The 16,677-nt window shown below is 43.1% G+C and overlaps 1 protein-coding gene across 7 annotated transcripts in view; it reads left to right on the top strand.

Moving 5' to 3' along the window:
• Positions 1 to 1,780: 1,780 nt before the first annotated feature.
• KLHL13 (kelch like family member 13) overlaps positions 1,781 to 16,677 on the top strand; it is a 90,230-nt gene continuing 75,333 nt past the window's right edge. For 3 of the 7 annotated variants that reach the window (XM_074914816.1, XM_074914806.1, XM_074914813.1), the window contains exons 1-2: positions 1,839 to 1,887; positions 12,370 to 12,434. Coding sequence is in view for 2 of the 7 variants with exons in the window: in XM_074914811.1 (XP_074770912.1) it covers positions 12,449 to 12,457 (9 nt within the window). In the remaining 5 variants the exon portion in view is untranslated. The other 4 variants (XM_074914817.1, XM_074914808.1, XM_074914811.1 and 1 more) reach the window with 3 other exon arrangements.

The following is a 16,677-nucleotide window of genomic DNA, read 5'->3' as shown; positions in this document are numbered from 1 at the left end:
GAGCAGAGTAGAGGAGGAGAATCCCCTCCCCTTTACCTGCTGGCCACACTGCTCTTGATGCAGCCCAGGAAGGATACAGCTGGTTTTCTGGGCTGCGAGTGCACATTGCTGGCTCACAGTCAGTTTTCCATCCACTAATACCCCCAAGTCCTTCTCCACAGGGCTGCTCTCAATCTACTCATCACCCAGCCTGGATTTGTGTTTGGGATTGCCCCGACCCATGGGCAGGACCTTGCCCTTGCCCTTGTTGAACTCCATGAGGTTTGCACAGGCCCACCTCTCCAGCCTGTCCAGGTGCCCCCAGATAGAACATCCCTTCCCTCCAGCATGTTGACTGCACCACACAGCTTTGTGTTGTTGGCAAACTTGCTGAGGGTGTCTCAATCCCACTGTCCATGTCACCAACAATGATGTTAAACAGCGCTGGTCCCAACATTGACCCATGAGGAGCAGCATTTGTCATTGATCTCCACTTGGACATCAAGCTCTTGACTGCAACTCTTTGAGTGTGACCATCCAGCCAATTCCTTATTTGCTGAGTGGTCCATCTGTCAAATCCATGTCTCTCTGATTTAGAGATAAGGATGTCATGTGGGACAATGTCAATCGCTTTGTACAATTCCAGCTAGATGACGTCAGTTGCTCTTCCCTCTTAACTACCAGTGCTGTAAGCCCATTGTAGGTTGCCACCAAATTTGTCAGGCACAGTTTGCCCTTCGTGAAGCCATGTTGGCTGTCACCAATCACCTCCCCATTTTCCATGTGCCCTAGCATAGTTTTCAGGAGGATCCGGTCCATGATCTTGTCAGGCACAGAGGTGAGACTGACTGGCCTGTAGTTACTCAGGTGTTCTATTTTTCCCTTTTTAAAAATGGGGGTTATATTTCTTCTTTGCCCGTCAGCAGGGACTTCACTGGAGTGCCACAACCTCTCAAATATGATGGATTTGCCACTTCATCTGCCAGTTTCCTCAGGACCTGAAGATGCATCTCATCAGGTCCCGTGGACTTGTGCACCTTCAGGTTCTTTAGGTGGTCTCGAACCTGATCTTCTCCTACAGTGGGTGGTTCTTCCTTCACCTTCTGCATCTTGGATGGTGTGGCTGGAGCCCTTGCTGCTGAAGGTTGCTGAGGCAAAAAAGTCATTGAATACCTCAAGTCGTCTCCATATTCCACATAACCAAGTTTCCCGTTTCCTACTGGAGAGGTCCCCTAGTCCTTAGATGTCCCCCCTTCTATTCCCCTAGGTGTTTTTGTACATTTTTCACTTGCATTCACTAAGACACCGAGGACTGTTGCTGTCCTCCCTGTTCTTCCAGCAGCTCTGCTGATATGACATGCTCCTGGAGTTAGCCCCCGCTGGCAGAGCTCTTGTCCCTGTGTACCACAGCCCGCTCATCCCTCCCTGCATCCCTCCCTCCCTGCATCCCTGCATCCCTCCATCCCTCCCTGCATCCCTCCATCCCTCCCTCCCTCCCTCCCTCCATCCCTCCCTCCATCCATCCCTCCCTCCATCCCTCCATCCATCCATCCATCCATCCATCCATCCATCCATCCATCCATCCATCCATCCATCCCTCCATCTCACTGAGGCCACGCCCCTTTCCTGTAGCGTTCCTCTCGCCCCGCCCCCAGCCCCGCCCCTGATCTGGCCCCACCTGCCGCTCACCGCCCCCCGCCCCCGCCGCTGCCCCTGGGCGCATGCGCACAGCGGCTGCCCGCCATGTTGGCGCGGGCGGTGACGCGCGGTGCCGGGAGGCGGGGCCAGGCGGCGGCGGGCGGGCGGGCGCGGGCAGCGGGGCCGCGCTCCCGGGCCGCGCTCGGGACTTTGGGAACGCTCCGGAGCGGGGCCCGCGGCCGGGGCCGGGCGGGCAGCCGCAGTCCGCAGGTGAGGGAGGTGCGCCGGGACGCTCTCCGGTTCTGCCGCGCTCGGGGTCCCGCTGGGGCCGGGGGCCCTGTGTCCTGCGGGGCCTGTGCAGCCGGGGGTCGCGGGCCGGCCGGAGCGGGGAGCCGGGCCGCTCTCTGTGAGCAGTGCGGGGCCGGGGCGCGGGCCCGGGGCTCCTTTTCTGCCGGGGGTGCTGCCCTGAGGGCAGAGAGGAGGCAGCGCTGTTTGCAGCGGGGGGCTCCCGGCGTGCGGGAGGGTTCGGGGGTGTCCCGGTTGCGCTTGGGGGGGGTGGGGGGGTGTAACCTCTGTGCAAGGGGAGGGCCAGCGTGTGGCCGTGGGGGGAGACCCGGTTTGTGAGGGAGGAAAAGAGGGGGAGCCCTCTTCGCAGTCGGGACGAGGGGAAGAAGGAGGGGTGCTCTGTGTGCAAGGGGAGAGCAAAAGTGTGCGGTGCCTCTGGGGGTGTCAGGTGGTTGGGGAGGAGGAGGTTAGCGAGGACAGGCACGGGGGTCTTGCGGGACGGGGGTCCTGGGCAGGAATGGCAGGAACAAAGCAGGGCCTGACCCGGCTGGGGGTCACAGCTGGCGGCTTGCTCCGGGACGGGGCTGGTGTGCTTGCTGCCTTTCTGAGAAAGTGTCTTCAACTCTCCTTTTCCAGGCATTGTTTTGCAGTCATTGTATTCGGTTTTTTCCTTCCCCCGACCCTTTCTGCTCATCAGTGTTTATTGTTCCCTGGTCTTTAAATAGTCTGGTTGAGGTCTGGGTGCAGGAAGGAGTTTTGGAGTTTAGTTCTGAGATGCAGCCATTAGAAACGGGGATGTACCTGTAGGTTGTAATTAACTTGACGGTTTCCTCTTATCCCTGTTCCTCCTGCATAAAATTTAGGCCAAGCTCTGTTTTTACTAGGTGCTGTTGAGGACTTTTCGCCTCTGTATGAAAAGTGCGATATTAGCTTAAGAGCCCTTGGAGTCTTTGCTCGGGTCCTTTGTGTAATTCAGGGTATGCAAGGTGCGCTTCTGTTTCGGTTTTTTACAGCAAAGGGCTTTTTACCTTGGATGTTCTGAGCGTTAATGAAACTGATGCTGACTTGGACCCGCTGGGAAGTCTGCAGCAGAAATATGTTCCTTAGCCATTTAAATATGGCTCATACATTTGAATAGAATGCCACAGAGGAGTCTTCCTTATTCTTTCCCCAGTGAGCTACGCATAGAGATAATGCTAATGACGAACCTTCAGGGCACTCTCCCCACTTCTCTGATTTCATCGTAAAGCCTGTTCTACAATCCCGTTTAATACTAGAATACGCTGCAGAGTGTCGATAGTAAAAAAAGTTTGCGTAGTAACTAGGATTAAATCCTATCCTGAATGCACTGTTATTCTGTGATTTTCAAAATTGAGCTTTTAAACATTTTCTTCTGCTTCTGAAGTTCAAAAAATTGTAGTGAGCTGCCAGCACGAATTAACATGCTGCTCTGCTTCAAAGAAGCAAGACTGTTTCTAGTGAGCTTTGGCTTGACACCAGGTGTCAAAAATGAATTAAAGTGACTTTACCCCAGCCAGAATTTTTTACCTTATTTTAAAGAGTTTCTTCTCTTCTGTAAAAGATTGACTAAACTGGAAGTCATCTGAGGCTGTAGTTCAACTGTACCTAATCTGTGGCAGCAATAGTGGCTTGGGGACTTCTGCAACTTGTGGTATCACAGGTGCAACTTCTGGCCATGCCAGGCATGAAGCAGATCAGGTAACTTAGCCAGAAAAAAAAAAGGGTCATGCACAGACTCCCAGATCCAGTTTGTAGTGCAGTCCTGCAAATAATAGCAGGGCATATCTGGGGAGATGATGAGCTCTGGGATCATCTTAAACAGCCTGTGAGGATTTGACTCGCTCAAGGCAGGGCTGAGCGGGGTGGAGCAGAGAAGGGAGTATGTCCAGCTGATATCACTACAGAGGCAGTGTGTGAGATTGATGATGAATCCTTCATTAAGCTCTAAGGGGGCTCAGAGAGGAAGTGAAATACAGCTGCTGCAGAAAGGGCTCCTGTGCTGGCACATGAACTGGCTAGAAGCACGGTGAGATTGAGTATACAAAGTAAAACCTTGCTTTCCCCTCCCCTGAATTGTAGTAGTAACCTTAAATGTGTTTTTGTTTTTCTTTTGTTTTGCAACAAGCTGAGAGAAATATTGAAATTTCTTAAAAATCAACAAACTATCTTAAGTTGAGTGTATCTTGGTGTAACATGCTACTTGTATGTTTCTTTGACTGTGGCGATCAAGGCCAGGATGTCTGGATTTAAAGGCTTAACCTCCAGTGTCTGAATTAAAAGTTCTAATGATGTTACCTCAGGTTCTATTAGAAAGGGGCAATTCGGTCACAATACAAAGGAACATCTTGGTAGAGACTCCAAATTAATTTGTAATGTGTTCTGCTTGGAGTGTTTCTTCTGACACCACTATATCACCTCCACAAACACCACAAGTAAAGCTGTCAAAAATGCTCTGCTGTTTCGTGGTTGTTATCATGCTGAAGTAGCTGTGAGGCTTAGCACATGGCTTTTTTTTTTCCTTTACTCTTTTAGTTGATATATCTGTGCTGGCAAAACTTTCTGAGAAACTGCACTATGGAAAAAATGGAACAATTATGAAGCATTTGTTGTAGGAGCTAGCAGCCTCAGAGTATTCAGTGTTCGGCTGTTTCACTGTATCAATAGTACAAAACTTCGCTAATGACTCAATAGCTGATGAAAGCTGACTTCGATGGCCTTGGGCTAGGTTCACAGGGATGGATAGATGCCTTTATCACAGATCTGGCATTGTGTATATGGATGTCAGTGTGAGTGGGAGGTAAAAGCTTAAATAAATGGGGCAACATATGTTCTGCTTTCCTTTCAAGGTTCTCTGCTTTGAGCTTTTTTTAATTCTCACAGCTGTATTGCATTGTCAGAGTACTGGATGGAAACATTTTAATGGTTTTTTTTTTAACTGTTTGTGATGCAACAGGTTTCTTAAAATCGAGAGGTTAGAGCTTTATGGATAAATTAAAAATGCTAGTGTAGAAGAAACTTTTCTTAGTGTATTTGCTATCCCTAGGCAAAGTGTCTTTGCTTAATTACTTCCTAATTTTTCTATGTTAGATAGTAGTCCCTTGAAGAAAAGGCACGCTTTCAGTAGTCATTTAGGGCAATTGGTAAATTTGGTGGTTTAATATGAATTATTTTCATAGAACTTTGTGTCTAAGGTGTTCACACAGTAGTAAGCATTTTGGGGTGAAAGCACAGCTCTGCTATATAGTGCAGATAGCCCGTGTCATGCGTCAGAAAGATCCAGCGAGGGAATTAAGCTCTAAGTGCCTTGAGATGGGAGATACGGGAAACTGAAATGTGTGACTTGGTGTTTGTGACATGAGTGTTTCAGAAGTGGATTTCTTGAAGATATCTTTAGGATTATGAGGTAAGATGGGATCTGTTTGAACCCAAGAGGAGCTTGCAAGCTGGGACAGAATTGAAGTCTGATTCCTTTAACTGGCCTGTGTGTTTCAGAAGACTAACACTAAGAAAATTCAAAAGATTTTCCACGTTCAGTGTCCTGTAGTGAATTTGATGTCTGCCATGCCTTTTTTGAGAAGCTGTTTTCAGGTGAATCAGGTGTAATCATTTTTTGAAGAATACACCAGCTACTGATTTATGTTGTCAATGTTTTTGCTTTAAACGTGGTGTGGGAAATACATCATTTTGCTTCCTTTTGTGGAAACAGTGCTTTGTTGTAAATAATGACACCGGTCATATGATTTCTTGGGGCTTTTGTTTTAACGTCTTTGTGACTGATGCAGCTGCTTGGTGGTGAAATGTGTGAGACTTGTTTGGCAATGCCAACAGACTCTCCATTTTTAAAGCTATTCTGCTTCGTTTCTTTAGTACAAAATATTTATAATATGAGAAAGCTTATGTACAGGTGAAAGTAGAAATGAAAATAGATTGTGAACAGAAGTTTTGCTTTCAAAGAAGTTCTTAGAGCTTTTGTCCTGACTTGCAGTTGCATAAATTTCGGGAAAAAAACTTACAACCTTTTTCCGTTTCCATATTAAAGAGCATCATTCTTACCAGGTGCTCCATGTCTACTTGAACTATCAGGTTATGTCTTCTGCTGTTCCTTTCTGAGGGACCCTGTTCTGGAGGAGCACCCAGGCAAGGTGCACATGGAAGGCCATCGACAGGGCAAAACTGCTGACCTGTTTTTGTGCATGTGTGGATGGGACCAGCAGCAGAACTGAGTGTCAGTAGTCAAAGCAGGAGGACTATTTATGCATGATGTCAGACACCTTCCTTTGGCTCCTGCCTACTGATATATGTACTTGTTTGTCCTGCTTCTCAGAAGTCTCTTCATTTGCCCTAAGGTGGGAGGTATAAGCTGCTTTAGGATGGAGGTCCTGTCCAGGCTGTTCCACCTTGCTAGTAAAAAAACAGTTGGTGCAAAGCATGTGGGAATGTGTTGCACAGGCTTCCTGGTTAAAACCAGGAATGGAATGATTTTACTGCCTGTCCTAACTTTGAGGACTTAAAAGTAAATGTTTGAACAGGTATTGCAATGCTCAGCATCTCAATGTGTTAGTCCTGTTATGAATGAAAATTTCCAGCTTTGCAGGGAAGTGAGGGAAGAACTTTGTTCCTTGATTCTTGGTGAGAAAAATAAACTGAAAGGGTAGTTTTATCAGTCTGTATCATTCAGAAATTGCAGACCGTCATTTAGCAATATGACAAATGAAAACTGACGAGTTGTAATCGAGCTTGATTACACATCCATCTGGTCAAGTGCAAACTGTTCTTATGAAGAAGGTGAGATTCCATGTCACAAAAAAATAATAAAGCAGAATGAGAGGTACAAGTGATAATGATTAAATATTAGGGAATTGTGTAGGTTGAAGAAAGCAAGGATAAACATGTGAATTTCTACTAGTTCCTTTTTCCTCATTATTTTTTGGGACTTCCATGTGAGTGGTCTGTTCTAGTGTCAAGTTGAATGTGTTCCATGCACGTTTCATTTAGCATCGTGGGAACTTTGATTCTTTTGAATAACTGACCTTATCAGATAATGCTAATGTGAACTAACCATCAGTAGGTGAAGATGATGATCTGAAATATCCAGCAGCTTTTTGCTGTACTGGCACAAACCCCAGCTCTCTAAAGTTGAAGCTCTGCTTGTGTTATACATTGTTGTAGAACATTTTCTATGTATTTAGATAAATCTATAAGAAATGTGAAACATTTCTCTTTAAACTTATTCATAAACCCATTATGGATTGAACATTAACCAGAAGATTTGCGCTTGGAGGACAAGATCTGATGCTAGAGGCTTTGGAGGCAGTTTGATGCTGCAGGTACCTCATCTGATGCATCTCTGGGTGGTCCTGCCTTGTGCCCTGATTTCCTGCTGCAGCTCCCTTGGCAGAGTGAATGCTTGTGTTGCTACTTTCATGCTGCTTATCTCATGGGAAACTAACCCACTCAGTAATGTTTTTATCAGTTTGCAAACTTACCCTGTGGCTACACCTTGCTATTGCTCTCACAGGTGGAGACAGGAATGATGTGGCTGGAGGTGAGTGGAGGGAAAGCAGGACTGCTTCTCCCAGCAGATGCTGGGAATGTAGCATCAAACTCAGCGCTGCAGGATCGGGGCACTGCTCTCACTTGAGATTGGTCACGTTTCCAGATGCCTTTAAAGATGTGTTCCTGGGACTGTTGTTGTTCTACTAGCTTTCCACCTGTGTAGGAGCTGAATGATCCATGTAAGTTCATGCTTTCAGTAAAATCTTTACATGAAAACATGAATTCTGCACTACAGTAAGGTAGGGGGAAAGCTTTTGTCTCAGCTCTGGAGGAATCAAAGCACCTGTGTACATCCTGGTCACAGATGTTATTTGGCTTTTGAAGGAAGTCAAGAGGGAGAAGTGGGCTGCTCTTCTGCCATGTCAACTTCGGTCTCTCAGTGCCTGACTCTCAAGTAGCTTCAGTGTTACGAAACAGTCATGGTTCTGGGCAAGTTTATGGCCGCCCACAGATTTTGAATAGAACAGAGGAAGTGAGTAGCACATCTGTTATTTAAAGAAAGCCATGAGTGGCACTAGGATCCTACAGACGTTGGCATGTATTCTGTATATATGTATCTTTTTAGAAGCTGATTATCCACCACGGGGGCCAGAGTCATAGAAGACTCGTATTAATAGTTTATCCCCTCACCCTCCCTCCCTGATCATCCTTCTGCTCACTGCTAGCGAGTAACTTTAAGTATCAGCAGCTAGAAGTTACAAAATACGTATGTGGTTGTATTGCTGTCACTTAACAGCTATATTTTATTGCCTGTTTATGTTGGAAGCTTTTAACAGGAACAGAATGTAACCAGTTTTGTTCTCTTTAATGTTGAATTTGTAATTTAGCAGTGATGTTGTTATATCTAGAAATTTAAGCTGGGCTCTTGTGTTGGCTGTTCTAAGCTTATTTTTATACAGTGGAATTCAAGTATTTCCATCAGGGTATATGCCCTGTGAGATATATAAACTAAAGCCTTCACAATCTTATACCTTCAAATTGGAAATAATGAATTAAACACTTGAGCTACAAAAGAATCAAAGAATCAATCTAGATAATTTGGTAATATTGAATCTGAATTAACTAGATTGCTCGAGTTGCCTTACACGGAGTTGCTCCCTCAGTGGCTATGCAAATCAGACAAGTTTCTTGTGGCTGCTTACATTTGTCACGGAGGAGTAACGGTAAATGCATAAGCATTCACTGTCTCTGTTCTTCATTAGACTTGGGCAGTATAAAACACTGACATCTTTAATGGTAGAAGGGCTAATGTGGGGAGTTTTGTAATCCAAGTGAGACTTGGTACCATACCTGAGTCTGAAAATTTTGTCCTTGATGTCCAAACAGGGAGTTTTGTTACTTAAGGAGAGCAGTAATGGAATGATTATGTTATTGGCCATCTTGGAGTTGATGGAAGTGTCAGTAACTCAACTAGCTGCCTTAGTGATGGTGGTGGTTATCACTTGCTATGAGACAGCCTGGCCCATGTCTTTGCAAGTTGGCTAATCTTTTTCAGGAATGGCTTAGTAGTTTATCTTAATGTAATGCTGAATATATGGCAGAGTTTGAAGTGGAGCTCTAAATGGGCCATGATACAACTCCCCTAGCGTCTTCTTTTAACCAGAGACCTAGAGGTTGTTTGTGTTTAGATCTTTTTTTCCCTACCATAATTCCTTAATTTTATTTTTTCTTTATTAATAAAATGTTCTTGCTGATCTATATACCTGATGGCATGGACTTATAGAGAGTTTGCTATTTTTAGCTGAGATTAAATTTTAGAATTTCATACTTAACTCCCTTTTTAAAAGAAAATTTTAATCATTAGTAAGAAAGTATACTGTATAGCCTTTAATGAGTGCATCTAACTGATGTTAATACTATCCTATCTAGTCTATTGTCATAAATTTTTTTTCCCCTCTAAAATTGATGGTACTATTTAAGAGCCACAGTAATGGACCAAGATCTTGGTGTGATAGTGCTTCGCATGCACAGACCGACTAGGCGGTTTCTGTTCCCAAAACTTGTTACACTGCTATACTCTTTCTTTCACCTGTTATTTTCATGGGGTTTTCGTGTGGTGGGTGGGGTGAGTACAGCAGAATAACAAAACATGGTAGGCAACATCTTAGCATGCATGTAGTCTAGCTTTTTTAGCATTTAGCATTTTAGCATTTTTTGCTTTCAAAACTTGTAGCCCTGAGGCAACTTAATAGATTTTACCAGCATCTCTTGCCTTTGTTCAAGGGCAGAGACTTGCATGCAGTGTTACTGTCAGTGCTCACGTGGCTGACTCGGCTTGTGGAGCTCTGTGAGTTGTATCTTCTGAGAGCTAGGGGAAATTATTTCCCTGGAAAGGGCTGAGCAAATAAAAGCAAAACTTGCCCTCACACTTGGGTGATAAGGGTGATAGGGTGCCAAGAGCCCTAGTTTCTTTTGGGATGCCAACAGGGGTTTCTTGTCTGGATTTGCTTTTGGCCATCATTCCTGGTTTGTAGAAAGAATAAGTATTTCAGTGAGGGGGCTGTAAACCTGTACCTCTGACAGCTGAGACAATTATGTGAGCTCTTCTGCAGAGTGCCAGCCAAAATAAGCTGGGGTGATTTAAACAGCCTAAATAATCACTCTTTGTATCAGTTGATCCTGAGTAAATAGGTTAGAAAGTACTTAAGAGCAGCTCACTTGGTAGCCTTCTGGCAGAGAGCAGGGACAAGCAGCTGAGGGTGCTGAGTTCTTCCACAGCACAGCTGTATCTAGAGGAGATCCAAACCCAGGGCAGAGGTTCACAAGCTAAAAGGCTGCTTGACAGGCAGAAATGCAGCTTCTCCCCTGCAAGTAATCCCGCGATTACAAGTGGAGAGTTCCAGTTCATTGTCCTTATAGAGAAGAATTGTGTTTTCTGGTTAGGCCGTAGTGATCTGCTGGTGTGGAGTGAAAGAAGTAGTCGTTAAATTTAGACATGGTTTATGGGGATGCAGGGGCTGGCTGTAGTGCTGTCCCTGTTCTGCCACTGCTGCCAGGCTGGTGGGTGCTGTGGGACGTGGTATGGGGCTGCTCTGCAGCAGGGTCCTGTCTTCGCCATGAACATACAGAAAAGTCCAACCTGTGGTTATAACCAGCTCCCATTACTAGTTCAGATTGTTTATTCATTAATAAAATTAATGGTAGGAGGGAGTTGGGCCGGAACTGCGAACGTGCAAGAGAAGACGTTGCGTGGCAACGCTTTACAGTCCCAAACATGGAGTCAAGAATAAATAATGGTGGAAAAAGAAAATGGAGGAGGAAAAAATGAGTGGGTTGGAGGAAAAACACTATCTTTGTATTGACTTTATTGTTTCATTGCCATCCCAGATGTGTCTAACAAGTCTGACATTGTTTGAGGTTTTCATTACTGAGAGCCTTTCATGAAGCTCTCCGCTGTAATGCTTGTGTGTGTCACTGAAGTAGCCTGACATGGCTTTGCAGAGATGCAGGTTATGCAAAATGCTCTGATAGGGGATGCTGGGAAGCCTGGATCCAGTTTTAGAGTGCTTCTTGCCCCCACAAACTACTTTCTAACTTACTGTTTTCTGGCTTTCTTCACCAAAATGTCTTAAGAGGCTTCCTGATGTCTGTGTCACCCCTCACACGTTAATATTTAATTCTGGAACATGAGTCTTGCTGATGGCTGGTATACATAGATATGCATCTGTAAAAAGCAAAATAATTTGCCCCATTTTGAGGAGGAATATCAAAAGAAGTCAAGCTTCATGAAATAAGATTGCAATAACCTCTCTAATCTTCAGGTAACTCTTTTGTTTTGATTAAGAAGTTTGAATGTCTCATAGTGTTTCATTTTTTATCTGTTACTATTGGTTAATTTGTGGTTTCCTATGTGATTTTGTTGCTGGTATTGTTTCATTGTTTTAACTGGATGAATAACTTCAGCTCAGTAAGGGCTTGTAATTGAAAAAAGTATTCCTTCACTGAATTGTAGAAGTGACCCTCACTTATTGGTGCTAACTGAATGTGAGAATACAAGTTGCCAAGTGTATGTTTAATTTTTTTTCTTTCCTGAGAGGAAATGCAGAGGAAGCAAAAGCTGGCAGTGTTGTTGCTGATGTTTCCTTACTCCGTTTTACGCTAGGATGAATTAAAAAAAAAAAAAAATGACTGCCAATGACAATACTGCTAATTGCTCTTTGCATTTTGGGGGAACTTGCTGCTTTTTTCCTTTTCAATTGGACATGCTATCTTTACAGGGTTAAAAAGAAAAGCAGTTTCTCCAATTCCTGCTCTTCAGTTGTTCATTTTGGCCAGTAAGGTGACTTCCAAATGGCTATGAAACTTTTTGCTGCAATTTTGTGGTATTTCAACCCCATTATGACTGGTGTTCTTTTTGCCAGCCCAGCCCGATAATTTCCTGCTGTGATAGTAAGTGTGGGGTGAATTTATGAAAAGCATGCTCGACTTAGTATCATGATGCAAGGTGTTACTTATGTTAGGACTTCTGTACCTCCTGTGACTTGTATGCATTTAGTGATTTATATAAAATGGTGGCTCTGCTTCTGAGATATAGAGAGACTGACTAGTTTAAAAGCAAAAATTAACTCTGGCTCTTTTTCTTCCGCACTATTGTTGAAATTGATTTTTATTTGAAGCTGCAGTCTTGCAGTATGAAATACTCTGTATACATTGAAAAAGACTAGGATGCTGCAGATTTGTAGTGAGTGATGTGAACTTTTGCTCCAGGCAAGAAGTGGGACTATCCAATTTTCCACTCACAGTGGAGATAGAGCTAAAAGATCTGCAGAAGCCAATAGTTAACTCTGTTGGAGATGCTGTACCCTGCAGTTTTTAAAATAACATCTACAGTGAATAATAGTGTGCAAACGTGTATGACAATTTTTTTTCTCTTCCTGAACCTTGTTCTAGATGTCAAAATTAACCTGGACTACTTGGGAATGGCGAAACATAGCCCTGGGATCCTGCCATGAACAGTAAGAAAGTTGAGATGCTTCGTGTATGCAAATAATATTTTTTTAATGGCTAAACCCCAGTGAAACTGTTCCTGTTCAATTAACATAACTAGGCAACACACTGTGTAGTTCAATATGGATGTGCTGCCAGCTTTTCGTGCAGTTAAAGAGACAGTACAGTAAGTCAGAGGGGTGGCTCAGTAGGGAAGGACTTTGGGAAACGGCTCTGGGGAAGTCTGCAGCCGGTATGACACTGGAGGTGGGAAGGCTACTGGGGTGGTGCGTTCTGAAATTATTGAGGTGGTAGCTGAAGAATGCTTTCCTGCAATGTGAAATTATACTGTGAGACTCCATTGTTATCTAGTGTATAATTATATCGAGACTATTGTCACAGGGTATCTTAAGCACAAATTATTTTGAAATGTGACTAGACAAATTAGTGGAAGGAAAAAAAAGTGAATTGCAGAGTGGTAAAGACTATGTTCTGAATGCAGTTTGTGGGAAGGCACTAAAATGCTGGAGGAACGCTGCTGGAGTGCAGTGTCGTGTTACTGGCATCACTCCTGGATTGACTGCTGTTAGACAGGTAGCTGGGCTAAATAGGTCTTCAGTCTGACCTTTCATATCTGGCTCGTGTGTCGTGTTTTCCTTATATGAAACTTAGCATTTAATAGATGTTGATTAAATGGTTTATGCATCCGAGAAAGCAGGCACCTTTAAAGATACTCTTGCTTGTGTTGATCAAACTACTCAGATATTTTTGTGTTGTTGGTAGCCTGAAACTTTCTAATTTGAAGGATACATAAATATTTGTGTATGTACGTGCTCTGTATTCTTTATATAGCTTTTTCCAGATGTTGTAGTAGGCATCCTTAAATTGATGCATTGAAAATTATTCTGATGAATTTTCCCAGTACAAAATAGATGACTTATGAGAGACTGTGTGGGTGAGTAGCATGCTTGTAAAGTGTAAATTTTCAGCAGACGCTATTGATGTTATTTGTCAGCCTTCACTGGGACAGAAATTAGAAGGCTTTTGTATTGTTAAATACCATGATTTGGATATAGTCAATTGGAAATGAACAGCTCTTGGAAACTCTTGTATCTAAATTCTTCACAGCAGTTTAAATGTTTAACATGCAAATGTTCAAATGAAAAATATTTCATTTTCTTTTGTAGAACTCCCATGTCACGTTTAATTCTTCCATGGGAGCAGTGTTTTACCTAGGGCTTTCAAAAGCTGGTTGATATGCTTGAAATGTTAGGCACTGTTTATATCTTGAAAATCTTAAACTCTCCTTTGAAGGAAATACTGTAATTATTAAATTGTTGTGGACAAATTATGTAGTAGCCTTAGGTCATTTATTAGAACAATTGATAAAGACACAGGAAGCTGTTTAGTTCTTTGTAAAAAACAGTGTATGTAACACAAGGAGATACTGTTAAGACTGCTTTCAGCTTAGCTGAAAGAAATTAATGTATATATTTGTAGATTATGAAATAGTTTTGACATTTTAGCAGAATGCAGCTAAAGCTTCAGCTTACTTTTTCTGATCATGGGTAGACTGAGCCAACAATTTAAGCTGTGCTGCTTGGAAGTAAACCATTCATTCATTTTAAACTGTCCTATTTAACAAGCTCACTGTTTGAAAGGTAAGGCAGGGAACTTTTCTGTTCACAGGTTTGCTCTGACAAAACCTTATGATTTTTTGTGGAGTTGAGAACAAATGTATGTAATATCAAAATGCATGAGCAGTGTAGTTAAGAGGAATTTTAAGGATGGAAATGATTCTTGATACAAGTTGGGACATCTAGAATGACCTTGGGTTTTTTGTTCTGTGCTAAACAGTTATCTAAAAGTTGTGTGGCTTCTCTAGCTCTTCTTTTGAGGTGATTATTGGAGCCAAAAGAGCTGGACTGTTGTACTGGTGTTCAAGGTCCTTGTGTTTGGGAGGTTCTTAATGTCCATTTCTAGGACAAGTAGCATTAGAAATCCAAATCTCATCTTGGCTATTAATCCTATAGTGTTAGAAAATGGCCACATGATACTAAGTAATAAGCTAAATTACCAACATGTGAAACGCATCTTATTCAACTCATGTCATTTGTTTGGCTTATGATAAGCCGCTGAGTGGTGTGTGCTATGTTGTGCTCTGGCTAGCCTTATGACCTAGTGTTCCCTGAATTATCAGTTCAGTGGTTGTCTTTTTAAGGTATGCTCAAAATAGCTGTTGGAAAACAAAGGAAAACTAATGCCTTTAAGTTGATCTGCAACCTGGTCTTCCTTAGCTTCCACCTTCACCCATTAACAGCACTCCAAAATTAGTAAACTTGCTGATAGTGATTAGTGTTTGAAATCATGCTGACTAACTTGATACAGAAGCATTGTTCCCAGGCCTTTATTTGCATATTTAGATATTTTTTTTTTTTTCCTGTTTAGATGAAGCCTGGTAAAGGATGTGGCTAACAGCAGGTGTGAAGGCTCAGAGTTTAGTGGAAAGTGGTTCCAAGGTGGCTTGTCACATGGATGCTTGAATGTTGGCTTAAGAAATACCAGGGGTTTATTTTCTCAGTGAAGGAGGTGGCTCTGATCCTGTGGTGTGTGATACAGGAGAGGGATACCTAAAGGTTTTATAGCAGAAAATGGGGAAGTAGGCTTTAGTGTTGTGGGCTTTTTTTGCTATTATTGTCAGATAATAAAGGCTGTCTGTCCAAAAGTCACTTTTGAAGGCTGGAACATTTCAGTCTACTGAACTGTACGTTATTTTACTGGGAAGCTCCACAGGATTTTACCTCCTATTGTTATCACTTGTTTTCAGTGTGATGTGAACTGGCCTTTTCATTAACCTTTCTAGAGCAGTATTTAGTTGATGCCTCTAAATCTGTGACATACACTCCCCACAATGGCGCTCCTGACAGATGAAAGCAATCCATGTAGGGTAAGAGTTGTAATTCTGTACTTTCAGAGCTCTTGAGAGATAGTGATTAAAAACCTTCCTCCAGTCGTAACCACAGAGGCAGAAGCCCACATTGACTTTAACAGAGGAGTGGCTTGGAAGATGCTTGTATTCTGGACATGGACAAACAGGAGTGTGGGCATCATCATCTGTGGGGACCTGCTCTGAATTGTGGGTGTGGGGATAGCAGTAGGAAGGCAACAGCATTTTAAGCAGCTGCCACTGCCAGACCATCTGGGTGCTGTGCACAGCTCTGAAGGATGCTTGGAGCTGCAGCTGTGGATGAAGAAGAGGTAGTGCAGATGTTTGGGCCAAGGGCAGAGGAGACAGGGCAGCTGGGGCTGCCGATGTGAAGCCAGTAGTGTTACTAACCTGTCAGGTCTGCATGGCTCTGCTAGGGAGCTGGCTTGTCGCACCTGTGCTTTCCCGTGTTTTGGGACACTGGTCCCTGCAGCCTCCTTGTCCTCTCCCTGTGCTGGCACCTTAAACTCACTGTCACTGCAGTGTGTTTTCTGCAGCCTCCTCCTTATCCACTTCTCCTTTGGTCTCAGTCTGGGATCGCTGTGTGTGGAGCTGGTCTTGTTAGGGTTCAACCTAGTGGGAGAAAAGTTCGTTCTTTTCTGGGAGTTGGATTGCTGAAGCTGCTGATTTTGAGAGCATAACACAGGGGCATCCAATATGGCATAGCATCTTCCAGTCGCCTATGGTGCCATTTTAAACTGCAGGTGTTTTACTTGGATGTGATTTATTAATGGTTTGATCTTCCTGAGATCTGTTTTCTCTTGCTATATGATTGAAATACTGTACTGAGAAGCTTCATTTTTATATGTGAAATTTTACTGAGGACTTCTAAGCTTGTGTGAACATGCTGAAGCTTGGTTTATTTTGTGTACTTAAAGTAGGTTGAATAAAATTTTTATTTAACATTTTTAAGGTACATTAACAAAGGACATTATGTAATTGCAGTTAATGAGCATGGTAGCATTGTTTTTGGTGGGTAAAACTTCTTTACTTAATACAATTACTAAATTTCCGTTAGGATAAGATCTGTTCTGCTACCTAGAGTTGTATTTCAACAGTTTATTTGCTTCCTTTATGACACTAGGTTTCTCAAAATGCAGTATCTCACCTGACTGAAGCAAATTGGTAGCTTCGTTTGTATCTTCTGTAGTCTAAGATACAGGGTTTCTTTTGTGCAGGGACTTGATCTTTATTGAAAATGTTTAAATACTTATATAATACTAGTTTGTAGGTGGAAAATAGTAATGACTCTACTTGTTAATTATTGATTATCGGGTGATATTTGA

Source organism: Athene noctua, chromosome 11 (genome assembly GCF_965140245.1).
Source record: "Athene noctua chromosome 11, bAthNoc1.hap1.1, whole genome shotgun sequence".
NCBI lineage: Eukaryota > Metazoa > Chordata > Aves > Strigiformes > Strigidae > Athene > Athene noctua.
Note: the sequence above shows the minus strand (reverse complement) of the source record. Positions and strands in the feature narration are given on the sequence as shown.